General features: G+C 42.2%; 2 protein-coding genes across 2 annotated transcripts in view; one reads left to right on the top strand and one right to left on the bottom strand.

Annotated features, from left to right (window-relative positions):
- The window catches only part of REL (REL proto-oncogene, NF-kB subunit), a 53,152-nt gene that overhangs the window by 13,013 nt on the left and 13,132 nt on the right, over positions 1–27,007 (top strand). Inside the window, exons 2-6 of the mRNA XM_066595731.1 lie at positions 2,921–2,953; positions 3,967–4,103; positions 8,173–8,327; positions 9,381–9,472; positions 25,154–25,294. Coding sequence (XP_066451828.1) covers positions 2,921–2,953; positions 3,967–4,103; positions 8,173–8,327; positions 9,381–9,472; positions 25,154–25,294 — 558 coding nt within the window. The remainder of the gene's footprint in view (positions 1–2,920; positions 2,954–3,966; positions 4,104–8,172; positions 8,328–9,380; positions 9,473–25,153; positions 25,295–27,007) is intronic.
- Positions 14,550–27,007, bottom strand: part of PUS10 (pseudouridine synthase 10) — a 105,321-nt gene continuing 92,863 nt past the window's right edge. Inside the window, exon 18 of the mRNA XM_066595733.1 lies at positions 14,550–14,669. Within this exon, the coding sequence (XP_066451830.1) occupies positions 14,640–14,669 (30 nt within the window). The 3' untranslated portion in view covers positions 14,550–14,639. The remainder of the gene's footprint in view (positions 14,670–27,007) is intronic.

The following is a 27,007-nucleotide window of genomic DNA, read 5'->3' as shown; positions in this document are numbered from 1 at the left end:
CCATGCTCAGGAAAATAATTCTGGGGGAATTAGGAATAACAGTCATAATACAAAGGCATTAGCTATTTTGAGTACAAGAAATACTCAGGGCAAACCAACGTGGAGGTCCCTTTGCATGTTGCCCCATCTGCCTACTTTTGTAGACACTGGTGGAGTTTTTCAAACATTTCTGCAGGCTCTATTGTTCTTAACACATCTAATTAAAATAGTTTATTGTATAGGGTGGACCATGGAAAAGTAGTCTGATATCATACTTTTATGAAGGTTGTGTAAGAAAAATTTTTGTTGCCCATAGCACAAAAGTGGCCAGCACCACACTCTTATGAAAGCTATCTAATAGGAAATCTGTCTATGTTGCCCATAGCAACCAATCCCAATGCAGCTTTCTTTTTACCTCAGTATGAGAAATGAGAGCTGCGTTGTGATTGGTTGCTATGGGCTACAAAGACAGACTTTCTATTAGATAGCTTTCTGCACCAAATACCGCCCATGGCATGCTATTAAAAATATTTTTTCCTCCACACGAGCAGAAATCAATTGCAATCTTCCGCTTGCAAAGGAAAAATCGCAGCATGTTTTATGGGGATTCCATGCAGACGGCTTCCAATGAAGTCAATAAAAGCTGTCCGATCCATGGCTCTTCCGCAATGACACTGTGGAAAGGTCGCGGATTTTACGTCATCCCTAGGCATTAAAAAAAAAATCTGTACTGCGCATGTCCAATGGCTGATTAAATAAATTTTAATTATATATATAACCAATTTAGTAGATTTTAATAGTGCAGGATGTTTTTTATACTCAGATTATCACAGCACACTAGAGGTTCCTGCACTCAAGCAGTTAAGAAATTGTAACATGCTTTTGATATGGCAAAATGTGCCGTTGCTGGTCAGACGGCATTCTTTCTTCTCAATTCCCGCAAATACACAAGACAATAGGTTGGAATGTCTCCAAGTTCACCTTCATCACAGAATACCTTAACCCATGCAGCTCGAGGTAAAACATACATGATATAACCTTATATTAGCTCATAAGGTGAGCTCTATCAGAATACCAGGCAGTCTCTTGATATACAAATAAGGGAGATGGAATAATACCCTTGCAGCACCACCTATTGGAAGGCAGCATTCCTGCAAGTCAGTGTTAGACTGTTTATACAAGTCTTCGAACAATGACTGGGAATTGAAAGCTAAGCCAGAATCCATATACAGACAGCTGTTTTGGAGTGTTTGCCCCTCATCAGTGTGCAGTAGGTTTCTGGCTTGGCTAGCGAGTGACCTGTGATGTAGGTCAGGAATGCTATCTTTTCTCCTTAGGGAGAGCACCAAGAAGGTGAGTGGGGAGACTTTTAAGGCCATTCATGCTCCTCTGGGTATAAATAAAAATAAATCATGGTATTTGTATAGCGCCAACTTATTCCGCAGCGCTTTCAGGTAATTATTATTTATTACCCCCCACCAAGCTGGGTTCTCATTTTACCGACCTCGGAAGGATGGCTGAGTCAACCTTGAGCCGGCTACCTGATTCATGCGGGGATCGAACTTGCAACCTTCAGGTCGTAGGCGAGAGCTTACACTCTGCACCACAGGTAATATGCATCTCCCTTATTTGCATATTACCCAGAGGAGCATGAATGGCTTTATAGGTCTCCTCACTCGCCTTCTAGGTGCTCCCCCTAAGGAGAAAATATAGCGTTCCAGTCTTTTGATATGGCACAGAGACTCGGGATTGTTTGCTTAGCGATAATCACCTAAATTAAGGGGTCTATCATTTGCTTTCAAAAGTCAATGTCAAGTAATGATCTTGTATCATATCTAAGGGCCATGATACTTACAGATTTCTATAACATTTCCATTACTATTTGTTTACACATTGATACAGAGGGAGAAAGGATCCTGCTGCATGGACTTACAGTCTACAAGGGTGGGGGTAGGAGACGGTAGTTGAGGGTGTAAGGTACTCCTGCTGTGTTGGCAGCGGGGTTCCTGTACATTGTAGCCTGTGGGCTTTTCTGAATAGCTGGTTTTTCAGGTTCCTTTTGAAGCTTTCCCAGGTGGCAGAGAGTCTGATGTGTTGGGGTAGAAAGTTTCAGAATATAGGTGATACCTGGGAACTATTGGAGATGATTATGTGAGGAGGTCTGGGAAGGACAGGAGATTACATGTAGACAGGAGGTATTGGGATATTAGGTCAGACACATAAGGAGGAGACAGTTTGTGGATAGCTTTTGTATGACCTTAATAATATCTCAAATTGGATTCCTAGACAATGGGTAGCCAGTGAAAGGATTGGCAGAGGTGTGAGGTAGGGGAGTAATGGGCGAAAGGCAGATTAGCAGGGCAGCAGAGTTGAGGATGGATTGGAGGGGCACAAGAGCGTTGGATGTGAGGCCACAAAGAAGTATGTTGTAGTAGTCTATGATGAAGGCATGCACTAGTGTTTTGTTGCCTCAGAGTTGAGGAAAGATCGTATCCTAGAGATGTCTTTATGAGCGGAGGTGGCAGGAGGTGGCGAGGGCTTATTATGTGCAGTTTGAAGGACAGGATGAAGTCAAGTGTTACAACGAGACAGCGGACTTGTAGGACTGGAGGAAGTATGGATCCATTGGTTGTGATTAATAAGTGAATCTATGTAGAGTCACCTTCAGAGAAGGTGGTTTTCCATTGACCTAATTGGTCTGGTCAAGTCTTGTTAGGTGAACATTTTTGTGTCTGAACCAAAGCTCACCGAATGATCCTCTCCTGGGTCAGTCTGACCCTCTCTGTGGTTTAGATCAAAATGTATAATACACTTAGTTCAAGCCTTGTTCAAGTTCATTGAGTCTTAGGCAGTATATGTTGTTAAAATTACGATGGAGATTACTTTCAAGTCAGAATTGCATTTCCTATTTGCTAATTATATCATCTTTTTGCTCTGACAGGTCATCATATGATGATGCCCAACACGCTTATGGGTAAGTGAAGTAGGTTGTCATGTACTTATGATAATGTAATGCCGAAATCATTTGCATTGGCAATAGACTTATTTTGAATTTAGATCCCTTTAAGGTAAATTAAGTAAGTTAATTAATTCCTAAAGTAACAAGAGCAAAGACAGCAGTTGGATAAGAATAAATATAGTAATGTGCCTCCTCAATTAACATAAATGCGTAATCTATGTGGACTCCCACATGTAACCATATTTCCTTAAACAAAATTGGGTTTTCACCACATTATTAGTATCTTCATAAACCTTTTAATTACTATGAAAGATATTTATATGTCAGTATGTGTCTATGGTTATTTGCAGATATTTCAGTCATGGCTTTATTGGCTTGCTAGTTAACCAATACATTTGTTATGATGGTGAGAGAATGGTTGATCCTTGTATCAACAATGTTTAATTAAATAGGAAGTTGCTTAAACTCCTTTTTAGGCTATCAGTGGATGATCGTTGGACCCTGACCTCCAGAATGAAGAGACCAGAACACTTGCGCTGTAGCCTTTCCATTGTTTATCCAGGCATAGCGCCTCACATGCATTGTGGCTGAGCGTCGTACTACACCTTGGCCCATTCAAGTGGACAAGGCTGAACTGCAGTACTAAGCAAAACAAAACTCATATGTGCTGTGCTATGTGTGGTTAAACATTGAAGAACCCTCAGCACTCCAACAAGTGCCACGGCCGCTTCTTTCTCTTGACTGGTGGGGTTCCAGGGATTGGAACTACACCGATGATGCAATAAGCCAAGAAACCATAGAAAGATGGCTTCCATACAATAAAACATTTGACTTAATATTAAATAAAGACATAAATTATTCCTGGTATTTCTTCCCTTATTCTCAATGTTTTTACAAACTGCAAGAAATAAATTAACAGAATTGCATAGTAACTGGAGCCACGTATCCATTCCATAAAGTTATGAGAACACAATCACTTTCTTGTCTTCTGCTGCACAGTTTTGTTCATGGTCACTTTTCTGTTTTAGGCGAACCTTACATAGAAATATTCGAGCAGCCCCGTCAGAGAGGCATGAGATTCCGATACAAATGTGAAGGAAGATCAGCTGGCAGTATCCTTGGTGAACGCAGTTCAGAAAATAACCGCACATACCCATCAATCCAGGTATTAATAAATAGGAAAACAGTTGTATAATACAGTTATTAAATAAAACACAGATGAATACCTTTTGGTTTCGTATTAGTACTTGTCGCCTTTTTAGCCTACAGAATCCAGGAGTCGTGTAGTTACACGTGTAACTTCCTCCAGGTATGGGGAACATACAAAATCTTCTCTATATGTAATCATAGCAGTGTGTTGACCACATGTGGAATATCTCAGTACAGAATAAAACTTAACCACTGAGCATCCCATCATTGTGGTCTGTGGAGATTGTTTCTGCAGCTGGTGGAACATCTGGTGGAGCTTTCCTCCCCTGAAATGTAGCTGTGGACTAGAGTCTATTTTTGATCCTGCACAAAAATGACTTCTGGTTCTTAGGAGCAACCAACACTAGTGGTGAGCGAACTTATCAAAAGTTTGGTTTTGGCAGTTTACTTTTGAGCTGTTTTAAAGGCTAAGTTAATGCAGAAGAAAAGGAAGAAGAGGAGGAAGAAGAAGATCAGGAATAAGACAATATTTTTGTGGGTTTGGCCAAGACGACTTGCCTGACATTTAGGTTTGCACTGAACCAAACTTTTAGTGAAGTTCAACCCGATACAGGGTTAGCCTGTTTGGTTCACTCAACACTAGCCAACACTTCCACTCTCTCCCATATGTGCAACTTTAACCATGCCTGAAGAAGCAATATCACAAGAGGCGTCCAAGGCACATGACTTCCATTATATATTTCCTTTATTAATCCATCAGGGCAAATGAAACAAACAACATTTCAAGCCTGGTTGTAGTGGTGGTAGTTCTCTCGTAGATGGCTGAAACTTGCTACCCAAGTTTCCACATAGGTTGCATCATTTAGGCACCAAACTCTGATATTAATGGTCCCCAGAGAGAAATCTTAATATGAGAAGTAAATGTCCAAATTATAAAACTAATTTCCAAAGTTCAAAGGATCAGTGAGCGCTAAAGGAGCCATCTGCTTTCCAAGAAATAAATATCCTCTTATGGTATGTTTAATAAGTAGAGGGGTTGCCATGCTAAAGACTCTTACCTGTTTGATAAATGGAGATTTGTGTCCAGGATGGTCTTCCATTTTGGAGGATGGTTAAGTCAAAGTGGGGAACTCAACATGTTGGAAAGCAGATAACTCCTTTTAGCACTCCATTGCTAACCACAGGGTATATTGCCAGAAATGCAGGTTTTATCATAACTTGTAGCTTTTGGTCCCAAAAAAATAGATTTTCTAAATACTGTATTTCTCTGTGAAGAACTTTTTTACAAACTGTGTCACTGACTTTAGCAACCCACTTGTCATTTTCTATTTTTAGAAGTGATGAAGGTGTTAATGTTGAACCCAAGTACACACATGCAATGTAATAGATGTGTTTCGGAAATAAAAATATACTTTTTGAAATAGCATTCATGCAAGGTGAACACCACAAATGTTTTACTCCACAGGAAGTTGCCTGTAGAAAGTCAGTCGTGCAGAATCCTAAGCATTATATATTTGTATAGAGTTCAAGCTTAATGTCTTAAACAATACACTGCAGCCTGTAGTCACCTATGTATTTCATGCATTTGATCATATCATCCTAAGAGTTTGCCTATCGGATCATCAGTGGACAAGATACTATAGAAAGAGTCAGAAACCACCTTAATATCTTTAAGAAGCTTACTGTTTGTTGCAACGTGCCAGCCGCAATCAGGAAATGGAACTGGGGTGGCGTCTCTATGTCAGCCTGGTTCCTGTCACTGCAGAAGGTCCTTTAGGTGTCATCTTTTGAAAATCTCTCCGAGTCTTCTGTTGTTAGGAGCCATTCATCAGGAATCCCTCAGTGTATCCTGTTACTGCAGAAGTTCCCTTGTCTGCTGGGAATACTTCAGTGTGCAATGCTTCACTCTTCTCCCAACATCTCCTGTGGTATGTGGACTGATTGGCCGACAGGGAGATGTGTCCCCCTAGCTGGCCAATCAGCCAAATATGGTATTTATTCCGGCCCCACCCCAACATAGGTGTTGGTTATTATGCTGTGTACATGCATGCCGTTTGGATGCTTCTCTTTTAAGTCCGGTCTTGTTTGAGCCACCCATCCAGTGGTGATCAGATGACTGAGTTCTGTCTTGTTTGCTCTACCCGTCCAATGCTGGCTGGATCCCCAAGTCTGGTTCTGTCCATTTCCCCCGTCTGATAGTGGGCAGATGTCTGAGGTTTATGTCCATTGGTGTGCGAACACCTGAATCCCCTCTGTCCGCTGATGGATGCCTGAATCTCTTCCGTCTGTTGGTGTAAATATGCCTCAACCATGTCCTGTTTGTTGTTTCTGGTGTGACCCCCATCTGTTATATGCATTTTCCTAGCTCTGTTAGCATTTTCAACTGCTGTATGTCCTTTATTATCCTCCATCTAGGGACAAGCTTGGTTCCTTCTGTTTGAGATGTCAGGTCATCCCTATCGGGACAATCACCCTACTGTTAGGCATGGTCCTCCAAGACAATGTTGGTTAGGGATAGCATTCCCATTTCTGTCTTGGTGATGTTATATGTGTTAGTCCATTATGGACATTATCGCATCATGGTTTGACGTGTTGGTGATGTTCACACAGTTTCACCATAGCTGTAAATGTACGGGGCTGAACAAGTACAGTTAGGGTGTACAATATGTTAATCCATCATCCTGCCATCATGAATAAATCCTACCTCAAAATACTCGTATACAAATATTTTTGTGGTATCTGAATCTTAGCTCAACTGCTTTCATTCCAAAAGTGAATGTCCACCAGTGAACATTGTTTTATGTATTAACATAATTAAGTCCAGAATTTGGTGTTTACAAGTTTTTCTGACCGAGCTCCAAATAACCTGCTTAATGGAAATGTGTCCTCAGAAAATGACCTGTTGTTTATATCAAGTTTTTATGTTGGATATAATTATTTATTAAATGCTTTGGTGATTTTTTTTTCTTTTTTCCTTGTTACTATTTTTATTTTAAAAAATGAAAACCTTGAAGTTTTCACTTTGACCACTGAGTTTCATTATAAGGTGACACTTCCTGTTCAGCTTAGATCACTTTTTGTAATCATCTCATTATGATCACAGGCAGGATTAATGAAAAGGGACACCTACATACAGATGACACAGGATCCACCATTCACAATAGGTGATGTTCACAGCTCACCACCTCTCTCTCCCTGCATAATGATCTCTGCACTAGTCACAGAGCATGCCGACAGCACTCTTCCATAGAAGTTAATGAACATCTCCAGACTACAGGTTCTTATGGTCCACGTAACTGCTTTAAAGCATATCTTGGAATGCTGTTAAGAGCAGATCAGTCAAGGTAAAAATAACACCTCGCCACCACAGGATTGAATCAGGCCCTAAGTAGAGGCAGGGAAGAAAAAACACCTTCCAGCAACAAACCAGCAAGTCACAGAAAAATAGGGCTTCCAGCATTCTTATAAATACAGCACAGCTTTTATTGCAGTTTCTAAAGACAACGGAATGGGAAGCAGAGAATAAAAATAGGAACGCTTACATGTTTCAAGCCATATAATCCTGGTTCTAGTCCTAACCATAGTTTTGTTTATGAGAGTTCTAGAAGCCCTACTTTTCCTCAGATCAGTCACTGACTCCATAATTGTGTATAAAACAATCAAAGAAAAAACATTTACAATCAGAAAATAAAATTGGATTAGAAAAATAGGATTATGTATCAGTATCTGGATTTAATGAGTAAAAAAATGAATTATAGATAATATATTCCCTTTAGGTGATACAATCCTAGCTGTTTGTCGCCACTACTAGGGGGACCTTTGTAAATCATTGCATAGTTAAGTATAAAGAAGCACAAAATGTAACCCTATGGCTATGAAGAGAATCTGGAACTCTTTATCAGAAAAAGATATACCAATAGAAAGATATACTAGGAGATTAATCAGCACACAATTTCGAAACTAAAAATGACAAGTCATTGAGTGGTGGACATTCGTGTCAAGAAAACTAATAACTCAATCAATTAAAGCTTGACCCAATGGAGCCAAGGTTAATATCTTGTGTTCCTCTCTTATCTTTCTTGCAGCTGCAGAACATGAATTACAATGGTAAAGGCAAAGTCAGAGTCACCTTAGTGACAAAAAATGAACCATACAGACCACATCCCCATGATCTGGTTGGCAAAGACTGCAGAGATGGGTATTACGAAACCGAATTTGGTGCTGATCGTAGAGTTTTATGGTAAGTACAGTTCCCTGATGCACTAACCCTTCCTGTCCCTGAACTGCAGAGTCATGGGAAGGATTACCTAATTTTACTGTGTCACATTTCTAAGCAATGAAGTGGAATTATAAGTATCATATTTCTAAGGAAAAAACAGACCTTTTTCTAATCCCAGACAACCCTTATACTCTACTAGATAGAAGTGTTTTGTGTTAATTGGATGACAGGTAAGACGTAATAGGCTTTAATACATGGTGGGCCTGGGAGCCTTTACTAGGCAACAGTTCGGCATCCATCAATCGCGGCAGGAGGGCCAAAGTGGCAATGGCAATTAGTCAAATGCTAGCTCCGATTGTGGCTATTGCTAACAGTTGACAGATGTTTCATAGACCACACCCATCGTGTATTTTGCCTGTTCCTCTAGTGACCAATGTTATGCATGTACTTTATTGGTCACTAAAGGGGTTGTCAGTGATTTTTGCTATTGTCAACATTGCAGCAGCTCCCATTGAATTCAGTTGGAGCTGTGCCTGCAGTACCAAACTAGGCTGCTTCAATGCTGACAGCACTATCTGCTTCCAGTGCCAACAGAAGTGCCAAGAATAAACTGATCGGTGGGAATCCCAAGCAGCAGACCCTCACTGATCAACTATGGTTGACCTATTCTGAGGATAAGTTATCAATAGTAAAAGTACCGAACAACCCCTTTAAGAGGTTAAAGAGAAACTGTCCAAGAGAAAGAGAAGTCTTTCAATGTGAGACATTTATTAGTTGCCATTATGGGGTTATGAGCTAGTGGGTTAGCTACTTCCAACTGAACAGCCCATCAAACGTCCGTTGTTGGACCACAAGGAAGTATGACCTGCAAGTAATACAGCCCATCATCTCACAAAACATTGGCCTTATCAACACCATGACAAGAAAGCTGCCGTAATAGAAACTCAAATGTTTAAATGTCTCTGATATAACACGCTGAATGGCTCTAAGCAACAATTAATGGTTTTTCCCTCGGATGCCTAAATGATCGTCCGGTAAAACAGTATTCTGATATTAAAGGTCCTTTCATTTTAGCTTCCAGAACTTGGGCATTCAATGCGTTCGAAGGAAAGAAGTAAAAGATGCTATTCATTCCAGAATGATTCGGAAAATCAATCCCTTTGCAGGTAGGTTCTTCATTTATTTGGAAATATTGGTGCTGTTTTCTGTTTCATCCACCCAGTTGGTTTACAGGACTTAAAGGGATTGTCCAGTTATAAACTATTGATAGCCCATCAATGGTGGATCAGTAGGGTCTGCTGCCCAGGACCTCCACTGCTCAGCTCTTCTCCGGACTGCTGTGTTCATGCACGAAGCTAATTTCTGCAGCAAGCAGGTAGCACCATTCTCCCAGCAGTGGCCTGGGTTTGGTATTATAGGCAAAGTTTCATTAAGAACTTGGTCGGCAATACCATGCCAGGCAACTGCTTCCTGCAGAAATCAGCTCAGTTTATGAGCACACCGGCCCAGTGACCAGTTGATCAATGGGGGTCCTGGGCAGCAAACGCTGCCAATCCACCATTGAAGGCCATCAGTAGTCTAGAACTGGACAATCTCTTTATTGTGTTCGTACCCTGTACATTTATATTTCAGTATGTGACACTATGTTATGTGTGAAAGTATATGGCTCTTAAAAACTATATCTACATATGTAACTGATTCCTTTTTTATTGCTCCAGTACATCTAAAATACAAAAAAGAATGGTTTTTGTGTCTACAGTTCCTATGCATAACTATGTGTCTCCATGGTAACAGACTACAAACTGTGTAATAGGATCCTTCAGTCATATGTATTGCCATCCATCTCCTCTCTACATCTTAACCTACCAATTATGTGCGAATGTGATTGTAAGATCAGACTACACAGCATGTTTTAGTAGTCTGTAACCATGGAGACAATAGCATGTTATCTGTAAATACAAAATGATAGATTTTTTAAAATAAAAACTATTAGCAAAGTTGCTTCATTTTTCACAGAATTTGGAATAATGTCAATAGGTAGGTTGTAAAGATGGATCCTTTAAACTTTTGATTCTGCATGCTTTTTGGCTTACCCCATACTGAAGGTCAATAAAATAGATGTTACTAAAAATGATTCCCAAGGTAATACATGTTAAAACCCATGAGATGATGGCACACAAATACAAAGGGTTAAGTGTTCTTAGTGTATAACCATATATCCTAATAATGGGATAATGACATGCTTGCAATGCATGAGGAAGCCATGAGGCCTTAGGGAGGGACCTTCACATTCTGGTTTGCTACCACAGTCCAGTAAGCAAGGAGAAAGGAATAGGGTCATCTTCTGCAGTTGGGCTGCATGTACTTTTATTTATCCTCTGCATGTACGTAGGACAGGTTGCTATTTAGCTGCTTGGCCAACAGCATCGCAATTACTCATTGAGAAGCTATTTGTTTTGTAGCAACTTGACAGCATATTTTGGTTGCTGAGGAACGATGGAATGTAGGTGTGCCTCTGTATTATATGCAGATTTGTTACTCACTATCCAATTTTCCCAGCTATTATAATTTATATACCATGAGATGCTTCCAGTCCTGCAAGTTGTAATAAGATTAAAGTTTCAAGAAACTTTATGATCTATATTTTACTTCTGCGGCGCCACCATTCGTATCACTAATAAACTATAAGCCTTCTGAGATAAACAACAGTAGAAAGTTTTTCTTTTACGGTATACTATTAAATAGACGGAAAATGATCTAAACATACGGAGAACGAAAAATAATGTGGTACCATGTTAGCCAGAAAAATCTTATACTCTTGTATAAAAAAAGGCAAAAGTATTATGGAGTTGCTAGTTTCATTGGTTAGCTGGAAAAAATATATGTTGCAAGCTTTCGAGCCTCTTCATCAGGCACCTAGTAGACTTGAAAGCTTGCATGAATAGTTTTTCTGGTTGGACAATAAAACTATCACCTCTGTAATACTTTTGCCTTTTTTATATGAGCATTTAACATCAAAGACATGATACCAAACACAAGGAATCCACCCTGTCTGCCTGAAGGCAAACAATCAGCTGCCACCATGCCCAGACAACCTCACCCAGAGTATATAGCAATATGAGGGCATGTTACCCTCCACGGAGTAAAAACCCACGCAGTTTGGCATCTATACAAGCTAAAGGAACCAGACAGCCCACCCCAGCCACCTACTTAATAAGAATAGATAGACAGGTTGGAGCAATGTGGTCTAACCACAATAAAGCACCTGCTATTATAGAAGATGCCAAAATTATATTTCCTGTTGCAAAGTAAGACATTTTCATTACCTTCACGTGGCAGAGGATGGGTGCAATGTAACGTATTGTTCTCATACCGTGGAGGAAGAAAAAAGCTCTACGTTAACTGCTTCTTGTAGAGTTAGTTTAGAGGGACACCACATGACTGGTTGGTATATATTTAAGGATCGCCATTGAATGTCACGGATGATGGCCAGTTTAGGTCATTGCTAAGAACAACCAAGACTCTCTCTAGTTGCAGGCTCCAAAACATTAAGGTTCGGGAAAGGGATGAGGCAGTACTGGTTTACATCTCAGGAGTCTGTAGGCACAGGTTTTTTTGGTGCCCATCAAGTGGAATACACCCTAAAGTGACTCGGGTTTCCAGACAAAATTCTGTTTTCAAATTGGATGGGGAGGAGTATTTATTGCCTGCAGTTGCTCTTATCTCACATCCCTCCGATCCACAGACTCAGAGTGGCTATCCAAGATGGTCAAAACAATCTTCGTACTACTTAAGCCCCACACATAGTATTAGACTATCAATGTACTATATCTGCTCTTTGATTGGCCAGAGCTGCTCATGTGATCAGCATTGGCCAATCAGAGAACAGTGCACAGAATATTGCTGCAGCCATTTGTCCAAAAACTGGAGCATTGTATTAAATTATGGGCGGCTTTATTTCTTTAGGGGTAGACCTTCTGCAATAGGCACTGATTAGGAGGACAATTACCTCCAGGTCCTCCACTCCTGGGATGTTTGTGATTAGTGACAGAAGTGAGCACTAGAATGGAGAGAGACATTTAGATTTTTTTTGCTTTGCCCCTCTTTCATAGATCTGTTGTGTAGTTAAAGAGATGGTTTATTCATCATCAGTATAATGTCTATTGGACATTTTTGCACAGGAAGAGATCAGCTGGCCACTACTAGGAATATGGTTGACACTATATTTAAGCATAAAAAAAACATATAGATTCCAAGTAACTTTTTATGTAGAAATATATTTTCCTCTTCTGCAAACCACTGTTTATGTCTAACAGGAAGTGAAAGTGAACATTTGTTAGTGTAGAATGGCTGGTTTGTCATAAACTATGATAGCAGCAAAAATGGAAGCTTCAGAACAGAATTAGTATGGCACACATCACAGCCCAATTGGACTTGGACATGAGTTTACACTCTTTCCTACCAGGCTAATTTTAACAGCAATCTCAGACGTCACCAGCGCTAACCCCAAACCGGCCAACAATATACCCAGTCTCAGAGGTGGGCTGCACAGTACTCCGGTGTATCCCTCTCCTCCACAGTCAGTCTCTCTAGCCTCACAAGCGGTCAGTTTTGTAAGCTCACCGTCGGCTCTCATAACAACTCTGGCTTACTTAATGGAACTATTGCCTTCAGGCTCCACCTTGTAGCATATAACAATCTCCTTGGCCCATATCCTGAGCGTCACCAGCACTCCTGATGTTCAAGCCTCTTCTGGTTCTCAACTCCCTGCAATCCTGTCAAGTGGACTAGGTTCCTAGCCAATTGTTACAGATGCTAACAGTAGCTTCAGTAGGAACCACATATGGTCTATGGCTACTGTCTTCTATCGTCTCCCTTTTAACCTATGTCTTAGTGTTCCTCACTTGGAGCCTAACTATAGGGGATGCAGGGGTTGCGGTTGCACCTGGGCCCAGGAGCCTTAGGGGGCCCATAAGGCTTCTCTTCTCCATATAGGGAGTCCGGTGCTATGAATAAAGCATTATAGTTGGGGGCCCTGTTACAGATTTTGCATTGGGGCCCAGAAGTTTTAAGTTACACCTCTGTATAAATCCACACTGTAGTGCGGTGGCACAACCAAAATCTGTAAAGCAAAATGCAAAAAGCATGGTGCCTATGCAGCACCAATTACATAGTATATGTATAAGGCAGATACAAAGTACTGAGCAGTCTCTCACTTAACTAGTCGGTCCAACTGCAGTCCATGTGCTACAGAAATGGACAGTTCATAGTTCCGACAGGAATGCAAAAAGTGATTTTTTCTCCTGCACCGCTGATGTATATGACTCCATTCAAAAGAATGGGATTCATATTCAAGTGAGATTTGTGTGTCTCGTAACGCACAAATCTCGCACGAGTTTCTCGATCGTGTAAAACCAGCCTCACAGGCAGAAAATATAGCAGACCTTGTTAACCACAAAAAAAAATTTTGAAAAAAGGCTGAGCAACCAACCAGGTCATGTCTTTAACTTTCGAACTGCAGGCTACTGTTCCAATTTCTGTCTGCACCAAGTTTTAAGATGAGGCGCTCCGGGTTTCCAGGGGTTATATGCAGCTAAACTGATAAGATTATTTCCCACTAACATGGATATCTGTTGCAAAAACCCACATTTCAGATTTTGCCCAATTAAAAGACGTTTTACACAAGCTGCTAGAAGCCATTTGTTGAGCGTTGTCAACTAGTTGGCGTTTGTTTAAGTAGCTTTACACAAGCTAGATAGGTCATCCTTTTGTCTTAAGTCTTCCTCCCTCAGTGCCTGCATGGGGTTATGGCATGGTTTAAAGGGGTCGCTGAACTTGTAGCCTTTTTGTTGCAGGAAGCATACAGCGCCACACATTGCACAGTGGCCTGAGTTGGTAATGCAGGCTAAAACCCATTCACTTCAAGAGGAAACAGCCTGAAGTACCAACCCAGTACAAAGCTCTTTGTTCCTGCGAGAAGAGGGACAACCCCTTTAATTAAAAATAATTTTTCATGCTAACTTTTCTATCACATGATATGATGCAGCGTACAGTAAGGCTAAAATGTCAGCCACCTGCACCATTCATTTATGACTGGAAAATCATTTTCTGCAGAAGTACAAAAGTACAAAAAAATTAAATTCATGCACAGATTTTTTTTTCCTTTTAAACGCCTAAACTTCTTGATTTCCTGCATAATCTTCACACTTTTTTCCATTCAGCAGCTGGCAATTTACTTGTTGGGCCACCTTTACATTATTTTTGCTCCCGTTGCACCAGCTTAAGTTATGTTCACATCACAGTTTTGCTTTCCATTCTTCTCTTCTCTAGCATTTAATAGAGACACAGAAAAAAAGGCCAATTCTGAAAAATCAAAGAAAACAGACATATATTTCCCAATGTACTAATACATAATAGAAGAGCAGGTGAAAACCCAACATCAATCAACATGCAGACAGATGAGAGCTAATAATCAAGGGCGGCGCTCCTAGGTTAGGAAAATGGAGAAATTCCAAAGTGCACAAATAAAATGAAGGTGACTTACCTGGCGTGATCGGGCCACCGTGGAAGGGGCAGTCCGTCACACCTGAAGTCCCCGTTTGCTTGTAGATTATCTGATATTATTTTGGCCATACAACTGCTGGTCATACGAGCCTCCAAAGGAGGAGAGCATCAATGGGACCCCGATGTAGATCGTGGAAGAGTAACATACTGCATAAATATACCCCAGCGCTCCAGGGAATAGGACCATAAGTATAGAGAGTAGCAGTAAGGAAAGTTCACTTACTTTACAGGGGGGTTCTCATTTGAGAACACCCCTAATCCTGGTTGGCGATGTACCACAATGGTATTTTCAAAGCCGTCACATGGGTGTAGGCACATTTCGGTCACACAAATACACTGCGTATTTCAACCAAAGTTGCTTACTCACGAATTTTGTGAACGCTCTGGCGGGTTTTTGTATGCACAAATACACTGCGGATTTGCGCCTACTAAAAAAAGAACACAGACGGCCTCAATAAAATGGTGCACAAATATTCTTGCATATTCACTGCGTATTTGTGCCAGCCCATTCACTTTAATGGCCTATCGAGGCGCATAATACACACCAAAATAGGTCATGCCTTTTTTTTCATGCAAATAAGGAAGATGGAACAATACCTCTGCAGCGCCACCTATTGGATGGCAGCATTCCTGCAAATCAGTGACAGCCCCTTTAAACAAGCCTTGTAACAATGATTGGGAATTGAACACCACACCATGCCAAAATCCATACACAGGCATTCTGGTTTTCAATTTCCAATCATTGCTACAAGGCTTGTTTAAAAGATCTGTCACTGATTTGCAGGAATGCTGCCATTCAATAGATGGAGCTGCAGAGGTATTGTTCCATCTTCCTTATTTGCATATTACCCAGAGGAGCATGCATGGCCTTATAAGTCTGCTCTTTCACCTTCTAGGTGCTCTCCTTAAGGGCTCTTTCACACGAGCATATATCGACCCGCTGTTTTCATGGTCGGCCAATAAACACTATGATCTGATGAATTGGATTCCAATGCATCAGATCATATGGCCATATTCCCGCAACATAAAAGAGTTTGGCCAGCCAATATAGAGCCAGGAGCTTTTACATCAGGCCCAAAAGATAGGCCAGCAGCTATCTTTTGGGCCGGAATACGTCAGCCGCTGCATGGGCTCCTATGATGGCCGGAGAAGGGAGGTGGGAGTTTAGCAGCATAACTACTAAACTCCCTTCCCTCTGGCTGATTACAATTGGAGGGGGAGGAGCTAAGCGCCACCCCATCCCGCCTCCTTAAATTGCTGGCTGTGAACAAGGGGCGGGGAGGGGTCAGGAGCTTAGCTTCGCCTCCGTCCCACACTCTCCCATTGCAAACAGCCAGAAGGGAGGAGAGCGGAGGTGAGCCGGCGAGGGAAAAGGGGCAGCAGCATGGTGGCCTCAGGGCATATGCGCCAGGGCCCAAACATTAGAGTTGTGTGCCCGTTCACAAGTTTTTACGCCTCCGATCGTAGCATATATCGGCTGGCCGTGAAAATGGCGGCCGATATATGCTTGCGTGAAAGAGCCCTAAGAGGGATGATACCCTCCCGACACGCATATTTTTTAATAGCACATCACGTTATATGCTCATGTGAATTAACCCAATTAAAGCAATGGGTTCTGTTCGCTGCATATTGCACATGTAATACGCTGCACAAATACGCTCATGTGAACAAACCTTACTATAAAGTCTTACAATTACAATTAGCCTTTTGAAGGCAACAATAAGGCTGATGTGGCCCTTAGTGAAAATTAGATAGACACCCCTGGGCTAGACGATTTCCTTTGCATGATGTATCCATCGGCGTGGCTGATAATCACCAATGACCTCTGCGTTTGGTCTACAATATAGCGATAGACTGCGTTATAATGATAAGGGACCTTTTGGAAGAAAGAAGCAGGCGAGAGGAAGTGACCGTTATTTACTGATGTTTATTACTCTAACTATAGGAACAATGCCGGACGGCAGATCATTGATGCAGATATCGCAAAAGAGGAAGTGTAATGTGTAGTGATGCGTAAGTTCACAGGTTATGTGATCACAGCTAGAACATATTTAATCTTCGGAACAGACTCGGTCTCTATGTCAGCACTGCTGAGTCAATAATTGAGTAATTTGTGGTTCATTGAAACATTCTGTCTGATATTCAGATGGTTACAAGACACACATTGCAAAGATAAAAGTATGTGGACACCCATTATAATTAGCAGACTTGCTTTTCAAGCTTCACCTAATGCTTTAGGCCGCTTACACACAGGCGACAAAATCGCGCAATTTTCTCACTATGTGACAGTGCTGCAAATCGCATGTATGTGAAGCCCATGCTTTCTAATGGGTTCCTTCACATTAGCGATGTTTTGTAGGCTGCTACATTGCAAGAAAAACAACATTCCTTTGTGTCGCATTACATCGCACGAAAGCACGGTTTTCGTGCGGTGCGATGCAACTTTCACAGTAGGAAATCCTACTGTTTCCCCTAAAATAACCCCCTTGCTGCACTAAAAAAAACACAATACATCACCTATCAGGTGCTTTCTGCTCTGGTGCACTTCTTCTCCGCAGCTCCAGCACTTGCTTGTAGTTTTCCCCCAGTACTGGCTCTTCCAGGAAGCGCTGGCTGTGATTGGTTCTTGAGCGTCGCAGCTCTGCCAATCACTGCAGTGCTCGATTAATCAATCACAGCCATTCAATGCGCAAATTGAAGCAGATATACTAATCCAGTGTAATTGTGAGCGAGTGTATACTCAGAACAGACAGTGTAAAGGTACTGGTACATCTTGTCTCCACTGGAACTAGGGGTGTAGACATGGGTTGGCCGGGCAGAGTGACAGGGAACACCCACGTAACGCCCCCCCCCTGGCTTAGAGTTAGTGTTAGGGATGACTTAGGGTTAAGGTTTGTGTTAGGGATGTGCTCACCACCCCCTCGTGGACTGTGCTGTCTGACTCTGGCGAGGGACTCACAGCTGCTGTTCAGCCATAGCGCACGGCGAGAGACAGCGGGGTCGGCGAGGGGATAGCAGATACCTGCGCTGATGGGAGGCCTCCAAAGAGAGTGACAGCGGGGGACGGGAGTGTAGCTCATTCCCCCTTCCCGTACGTACAGCCATGTTGCAGGCCGGGGTAAGAGTGCCGGCAGGTCCATGCATGCAGCCATGTGAGAGCGTGGGTGGCTTGAACACTGGAGGCGGATGGGAGGACAGATTCTAGTGCCCATGGCAGGCCAGGGGGACTCTAACAGCGCTGGAGCTGGCAGGGCAAAAGGGAGATGAAGGTAAAGTGGCGCCTAAAGCAACAGCGGGGTCGGGAGTGGAGATGGCAGATTGCCAGGGGGAACACTTACAGCGGGCACAGATGCTGAGATGCCAGGGCAGTGCAGGAACATTGCCAGAGCCACTAGGAGAGGTGTGACCTAGTTTCATGTCCATCAGCCAATACTAAATTGTGGCTGTCACATGCCCTTCCTCTATAACTCAAACAGGACAACCCATGTCTCAACCTCTAGTTCCGGTGGAGACAAGATGCACCAGTACCCAGTCTAAAAATGCACCAAATTTATCACATTGACTTATGCTGTATGATAAATCTGGTGCATCTTTAGACACTTTTGTCTACACCAGTATTGTGCAACACAAAGCCACTTATCAGTTGGCTTTGTTTGTGCCAATATCATGACCTAACTGACAAAGATTATATGTAAGCCAACACCACCACCCCTTTTCCTGCTAGGCCATGCCCCCTTGTTGTGCAAAGCATTATGGATTATCCTTTTAGTGCATTTGCTTAACCCCCTAAGAATGGGGCACAGTAAATTTACAGCGCTTGGGCCTGGGCTTTAATGCCGGTTGATAGTAAAAAATATGGTTTGAGATTAAAGCTCCTGTCCTGCACAGCTTAAGGCCCTTCTACACATTACGATTATCGCTTAAAATTAGCTCAGAAGCCATTTTTTGAGCGATAATCGTTGTGTGTAAATGTGCACCCATCGTGCACTTACCGAGCACTTTTCGTCCATCGCTGACTTCAGCTCAGCTTAAAACCCATCGTCCCTGATAAGAGGGACCGCACACTGAGTTCTTCGCGAGCAGTGCTGATAACATTCTTTCAGCTGCTGTCCTGCTGGAGAACAATAAAGATGTATTTAGAGAACAGACCACCCACTGTTCTCTAAATACATGCAAATGAAGCTAGTTTGCTACCAATTGGCTGATTAGCCCATTAGTAGCTAATGCAAAATGATCGCTCAAAACTGTCAGTCTCTGACAAACTTTGAGTGATCATCTGTGTGTGTACATGGGGTTTTAGTCACAGCTGAGGACCTGGAAGAGAAGGCAGTTTTTAACCACTTCTGCCTTCTCTCTTGCAGGCTACATAGCACTCAATGAGTGCTATGCAGTAGAAATTGAAAGCGGAAATGTTACTCCTGCTATTTAATCCAGTGATCACGTGACCGCTGGGTATTCTCTGTCAAAACAGAGCTGCAGGGTCCTAGCAGAACCAGATCATCTCTGTTAGTGGCTACTGTTACGACAGGAGAATGTGTTGGTTGGTAGTACCCACGGAACAATGGTACTGTGGGAGAATATTTCCATGATTGGGTGTTGTACCATGTGGCTTCACATAGCTTTATCATGTGTATGAGGCCAAAGGCAGGTGTGAAAATGTAGACTGGCGTGTCATTGGCTGCTGTGGGCAGTTTTCACCAGCACTCGTTTTATACTTCTCCCCCATAAACTCGATATGTTACATTTGTTGACCTTTAATTCTGCAAACGGTTTCCTACCTTCTGCTCAAAGACCCAAAGTCACATTTTGAATAGGCTTATGGCTGCACCTTGTTACCAATGTGGGTATCATCTTCCTCCACCTACTTTTATCTATGGGCGTGAAGGAAGTATTTAACTATGTTTTATGTTTAACCCTATCACATGTTCTTATTACCACATGATTCTGAAATACTAACATTAACCACAGATGGGTTGTCAATTGTGATAGAGGAATATTTCGTGGGCTGAATAATCCTCCAGTGCCTACACATTTCATACATTGGTGACATTACCATTGCTTCAAGTCACTGTAGATACATTCTTAATACGTTTTTTGTAACAAGTGATTTAAAAAAGTACATCCTTTTGAAATTGTATTATCTAGCTAGAAAAACTTGAAGTTATAAAGTTTCTCAGACTTCCAGGACATTTGTGACTTAGAATGTGCAGTTGAGGTATGATTAAAACTGCATCAAAAACTGTACCTAAAATCTGCATACATTTTGTTGCAAATTGTTGATGTTTTTGATGTGGTCTTGGCTGCTACAGAAACAGACGCCTCAGCACTCGTACACATTTAAGATCTGAATAAAATTACACAAGTATTGTTTTTACTAACTGCATAAATATGCAAGGTTCTTAGCACATAATGTGATCAAAGCATGTGGGCCCATCCGCCACGTTCAGGCAAAACGATCCTCGCTCAAAATTAGCTCAAAGCCGTCTCTTGAGCGATAACCATTGCGTCTGAATGCACGGACATCGTGCAGTTTTCGTGCACGAGTCGTTCCTCGCTCAATTCTAGTTTACTTGAATTTAGCGAAGAACATATTACAGTCGGCAGCGCTGATAAGATTCTTACAGTCTGTGTCCCGCTGGTAGTTCACAGAGGGACGTGACCTGTAATCGCGGTGAACAATACAGCTGTTTGCTTATGCAGAAGAGCTGTATTGTTCACCGAGCGATAGCGGCAGTGTCCCGCTCTGCCAGCATAGCTCTTTAGTAGCTACTGAGCTACTCTAGACTATGCAAAGACGATCGCTCAAAACTGTGACTCAAACTATTGTTTGAGCGACTTTTGAGCGATCATCTGTCAGTGTAAATGGGGTTTTACTGAAGAGGTATCTAGCTCTAAAAGACACCACTCCTTGGGCCATTGCATTGGCGGGGAGTGGCTGCCCTCACTTTTGTCTTTCATTCCATCTGTCCCTTAGGCCTCATTCACATCTGTGTGTGTGTATTTGCAAGTGTTTTACGTAATGAAAGTTGCATATTTGCCGTACAACTGTTTTTAACTGTACTTTTTGCACGCGCAAGTTACGCATGCAAAAAGTATGCACCGATGCTCACAACCATTGAAATGGCCAAATTCTTGGATGTGTTCTTTTCCTGTATAAATAAGCAGGAAAATACATCATGCCGTGTTATTTTTTTGCGCAACGCAATTGCGTACACAAGATACACACATTTGAACAAACCCATTGAAATCAATGGTTTCTATTTTCGGCATAATGTGTGCGCAAAAATTTTCTCATGCAAATACGCCTATGTAAATCATAACTCAATGAAAGTATATAGCCAGGTATCCAGCTTGTCCTGTGTATACTGGAGGCCTTTGGCCCAAAGAGAGATGTGTTTCGGGGCTAGGTACTTGTCCAATCAGGTGCGATTTGATGTGGCAGATGGGTGAACATGCTTTGATCAAAATATGCACTAAGAACCTTGCATTTTTATGTGGTCAGTATGAGCCACAGTTGTGCAAGTTGTGTTATTCAGATGTTTCATGTGTATTAGTGCTGTTTCTAGTTATTGAGTAAGCAGAGATCTTGAAGCATTAAGGAACTGAAAATCAAAGCATGTTAAAAGTTGCAAAACTATTCGTACTACGGTTATTAAAAAGGTGGCATCGGGCAAGACATAAGGGGTTAAACAAAACCCCTACAATACTTCTCCCCCGCTGTGAAGTGCTTCCCTGTTGCCCCTCGCCACTGCTCTAGTCTTCTATTTACATCGGCTGCAGCGGTGATGTGGGTTGTTTATCCATGTGACTATTGTAGCCAATGGGAGGCCAGCAGTGATGTAATCATTGACATCCCGTAAAACTGCCTCAGGGCTTCTACATTAGAAGCCCCCATGACAGGTTTACAGGGAATCAATAGGTTTACGTCACCTGTCTAATGCGCCGATGCTATTACTTTTATGTAGTTGTGGGCACAGGGGGCTTAAAACTATTTATTTCACTGGAAAAGAACCAAAAATGCAATACCTGATAGGGTGCAGAGCAGGCACAATCGCCATAAGACCGGCGCAATGGCCGTAGAACCTAACAATATGCAGAAAGCCAGACTATAAACCAGGGGAGCTAAACTCTCCACTTCAGACTTACATGTAGCCACTAGAGATGAGCAAGCATACTCGGCAAGGCGATTTACTCAAGAGAGCATCGCCTTTTTCGAGTAACTGCTGGCTCATCCCTGAAGATTCGGGTGGGCCGCGGGGTTGAGCGGGGGGTTGCTCCTCCCGTGGCCCCAGGTACTCGAAAAAGGCGATGCTCTTTCGAGTAAATCGCCTTCCCGAGTATGCTCACTCATCTCTAGTAGCCACCCACTCAACCCAGCCCAGATTGGGGAGGAGCGACTGCATGCAACTAAATCTGCAATGTGAACAATACCACAGAAGCCAGCCAATAGATGGGTGCGTCCCACAATACAGGATTACAACTCACACTGACATGACAGTGGGTTGCCCCACATCTCAACAATGGGCTGCACTGGCTGACATCTTGGGCTCCCCCAGAAGTCTATAGCAAACTGCATAAAGGAAATATTAATACACACTAATAAAATGTGGGTGTTAATTAGCGTTTTGGCCAAGACGCATAAGCTGACGGGCCACACCGCATACGTCAGAACCTACACTATCTCACTGTAAAGTAAATTAAAATCACAGAGGTGAGGGGGAACACAAAAACATATTTCACTAGAAAAGAGACAAAAAGTGCAGTCCCTGATAAGTTGCAGAGCAGGCACAATCACCATAAGACCATCACAAGGGCCGTAGGATCGGCACAATGGCTGTAGAACCTAACAATATGCAGCAAGCCAGACTATAAACCAGAGGAGGTAAACTGTCCACTGCAGACTTATATGCAGCCACCCACTCAACCCAGCCCAGATTGGGGAGGAGCGACTGCATGCAACTTAATCTGCAATGTGACCGGTACCACAGAGGCCAACCAATAGATGGGTGCATCCCACAATACAGGATTACAACTCACACTAACATGACAACTAAAACTCTTTAAAATCAATAACTTGGAAATCTCCTTTAAACTTTATGTACAGAAGAATGGATAACTTTTTAAGACCAACTCTGTCTTTTCATTTTAAGAAGGTCTTAAAGGGGTTGTCAAGGATTAGAAAAAGGAATGTTTCTAGAAACAATGCCACTTTAGTGCATAGTCTCAGTGTCACACCAAGGCTGAGCTGCAATACTAGACACGACCCATGATTAAGAGTAGTGCTGTTACTGGACAAATAGGACAAGCAGATCCGCTTTGTAATAGGCCATATGTTATAACCCTACATGTAGCACATTCTACTGCAGGGACGCTTGTCCAGGCAAACTCTGGTTAGTTTTGTACATATCTGTAGTATATTACTACTCTGTAAAGGCCAATTTACAGGCAAAGACAATCTTTCAAACAATTGAAAGATTGACAGTTTTAGCAATCATTTTGCATAAAGTGTTAAGGGACACTAATGTCAATTAACACTTTATCAGCTTCATTTGCATGTAAAAGAGCCTCAAGGAGCTGTCTGCAGAGCTCAGCATGTGGTCTGAGCTCTACACACAGCTCCATTGTTCTCGCATGGGCTTTCGGCAGAATACAATGTAATCTCTGACTCCTGTGCAGAACACAGCGTGTAGTCCCTGTTATCTCTCTCCGACTGAATTATGGATTTTAAGCTCACCTTAAAATCCTCGATCAGCCAGAGAGTGACCAATGGTAGCGTATACATGCAATGATTATCGCTCAAGTGTTAAAGTGTTAATTGACATTAGTGTCCATTAACACTTTATGCAAAATGATTGCTAAAACTGTCAATCTTTCAATTGTTTGAAAGATTGTCTTTGCATGTATACGATTATCGCTCAAACTTCACTCAAAAGATGGCATATGAGCGATAATCGTTGCATGTATATGCTACCATTGTTCACTCTCCGGCTGATCGAGGATTTTAAGGTGAGCTTAAAATCCATAATTCAGTCGGAGAGAGATAACAGGGACTACACGCTGTGTTCTGCACGGGAGTCGGAGATTACATTGTATTCTGCCAAAAGCCCATGCGAGAACAATGGAGCTGTCTGCAGACAGCTCCTTGAGGCTCTTTTACATGCAAATGAAGCTGAAAAAGTGTTAATTGACATCAGTGTCCATTAGCTCTGCACACAGCTCCATCGTTAACGCATGGGCTTTCGGCAGAATACAATGTAATCTCCGACTCCCATGCAGAACACAGCGTGTAGTCCCTGTTATCTCTCTCCGACTGAATTATGAATTTTAAGCTCACCTTAAAATCATCGATCAGATGGTGAGTGAACAATGGTAGCGTATACATGCAACGATTATCGCTCATATGCCATCTTTTGAGTGAATTTTGAGCGATAATCGTGTAAATGGGTCTTAAGTCACATTCAACTTTGAGTGGTATCTGATAAATACAGAAAAGAATGGAACTTATTAACAGCTTTCTTGAAATTGATAAAATAATTTCAGCTGATGAACAAACACACTTCAATATTGAGAATTTCATAGCCTATCCCAGGGTAGCAGAAACCTCTCCAAATCTGATACCATGTGGGAGGACCCTTGCAGTTCATAAAACCTCAATGGAAAGGTGTTTTCTTAATTTTACCTTTGAGAAATGCCACCTTGTTCTATTCACATAAATTTCAGAAAGTATTCTTATTGCCATGTATGACTCAGTATTGATTTCCAGCTGCATATTTTCCATTGCCTTTTTTTGCACACATCTGAATCTATTGTTAAAAGTGAATAGCCTATTGAATGACATGGCAATAACACAGTGAAAATGACAGTGATCGGGATTTATCAAAATAATCTAACAGTAAACCTGACATATTGCCTATAGCAACCAATCACTGCACAGCTTTCATTTTTCAAGAGCATTATAAGACATGTTCCATACTGCTGTATAACATCCTCCATGCTGCTGTTACTTATGAGAGTGTTCTACAGATATATAGGGCAAACGGGATCTCCTCTGTGTGCAGTGTATGGGAGACATCATAGCAGATAGCTTACACCCACCAGCTCAGGGAAAACTGAGAATTACAGCCTACAGAGTGAAAGACTGCTGAGAGATGCCATATACAAGCCATATAATGGCCAGAAATAGTGTTATTCCTCATGTATACACAACAGCTTATTCTGAAAAGTCATCTGAGACGACAAGTGCACTTTAAGTAATATTGCACATAATGTCTTCCCCTCCACAGTGCGAGATGACCAGCTGTTGACGATTGAGGATTACGACCTAAATGTTGTACGATTGTGCTTCCAAGTGTTTCTTGCTGATGAGCATGGGAATTACACCAGAGCTTTACATCCAATTGTTTCCAACCCGATTTATGACAACCGTAAGTCCTCCAGAAAATGGTAAACTATCAACTTGTCAATAAAAATTACCAAGACACAAAGTCTGGAAGACATTAATGTGCAAAGGTTTCCCAGACTCAAAGAATGATACACAAAAGTTACTTCTCATCTTCATAGACTAAATGAAAGCATAAACTAAAAAGTAAAGGCCCTTATACACATTAGACAAAAGTTGTCTGAACCTGCTTTTTGGCAGAATTGGACACCTCTCACATATGTATGGGAGTCTAGAAACGTTCCCCAGAGAAAAGACGTTGGGGGAAAGATGGATCGGGCACGTTGAATTTCAACGTTCATCCTTTTGTTCCCCATGAAAATAAGTTGCCATGAGAGCTCTCTGACTGTGACTTTCTCCAATGACCCCATGTGAAACACATGAATGCTTGGCTGAACCAAGCATATATGTGTATGGGAGCATCAGGAGAAATGCTTAGGAGCTGAACAAGCATTTGGCTGACAGCTATTGAAGTGTATGGGCACCATAAAAGCTATGGATACCTTTACGGTGAATGTATTTCCACTTAAAGGGGCTTTCTGGGCTTTTTTAACTGCAGTGGGTCAAACTATCAGCTGATAGACAGTGGCCCCAAGTGGCAGACCCTCATCCATCAACTACTGATGACCAATCCAGGAGATAGGTCATCATTTAAAAAAGCCCAGAATCTCCCTTTAAATGCATGTATTTTAGGCTGACAATTTTTACAATACAATTTGATTATAAATGTATCACAGTTTGTCTTCTGGATCTTCTACATATCACTGCATATTGACACGGCAGTCTAAGGCCTCATGTCCACGGGCAAAAGAAGAATTAAAATCCGCAGCGGATTTTAACTCTTCTCCCGCGCGCGGATCCGCACCCCATAGGGATGCATTGACCACCCGCGGGTAGATAAATACCCGCGGATGGTCAATAAAAATGATTTTTTTAAAAATGGAGCATGAAAAAATCTGGACCATGCTCCATTTTCATGCGGGTCTCCCGCGGGGACGGCTCCCGCGGGCTTCTATTGAAGCCTATGGAAGCCGTCCGGATCCGCGGGAGACCTAAAATAGGAATTTAAAAGAATTTACCCATCCGGAGCAGACCGGGAAGGTCTTCTCTTCCTCACGGCCGCATCTTTCTTGTTTCGGCTCGGCGGATGTGCCCGGCGCATGCGCGCGGCACGTCGGCGACGTGCCGCAGCCGTGACGAGTTCATCCGCCGGCCGAAAAAGAAGATCCGGCCGTGAGGAAGAGAAGACTTTCCCGAACCGCTCCGGATGGGTATATTCTTTTAAATTCCTATTTTCAGCGCTCATGTCCGCGGGGCAGGAGGGACCCGCTGCAGATTCTACATGTAGAATCCGTAGCGGGCCTGATTTTCCCCGTGGACATGAGGCCTTAGTCTCAACAGATCTGTCAGTGTGCTGGACTGATGGGCTTAGCTTCCCTCTGCTCTGTCCTCTCCTGCACTCATATATCAGCTAGTTTATGACTACAACAAAGATTATTTTTGTTGCAGTCATTAATTAGCTAATAAAATGTGCAGAAAAGAAGGAAGAGCTGAAAACCGAGCTGTCAGCCCAGCCTAGCTTCTCTTATTGAGACTTAAGACTGCAGAGTCTATATAAGGTAACATAGTAACATAGTTCGTTAGGCTGAATGAAGACAATGTCCATCTAGTCCAGCCTGTCTATCCTCCTGTGTTGATC

This window comes from Eleutherodactylus coqui, chromosome 3 (assembly GCF_035609145.1).
Source record: "Eleutherodactylus coqui strain aEleCoq1 chromosome 3, aEleCoq1.hap1, whole genome shotgun sequence".
Lineage (NCBI taxonomy): Eukaryota > Metazoa > Chordata > Amphibia > Anura > Eleutherodactylidae > Eleutherodactylus > Eleutherodactylus coqui.
Note: the sequence above shows the minus strand (reverse complement) of the source record. Positions and strands in the feature narration are given on the sequence as shown.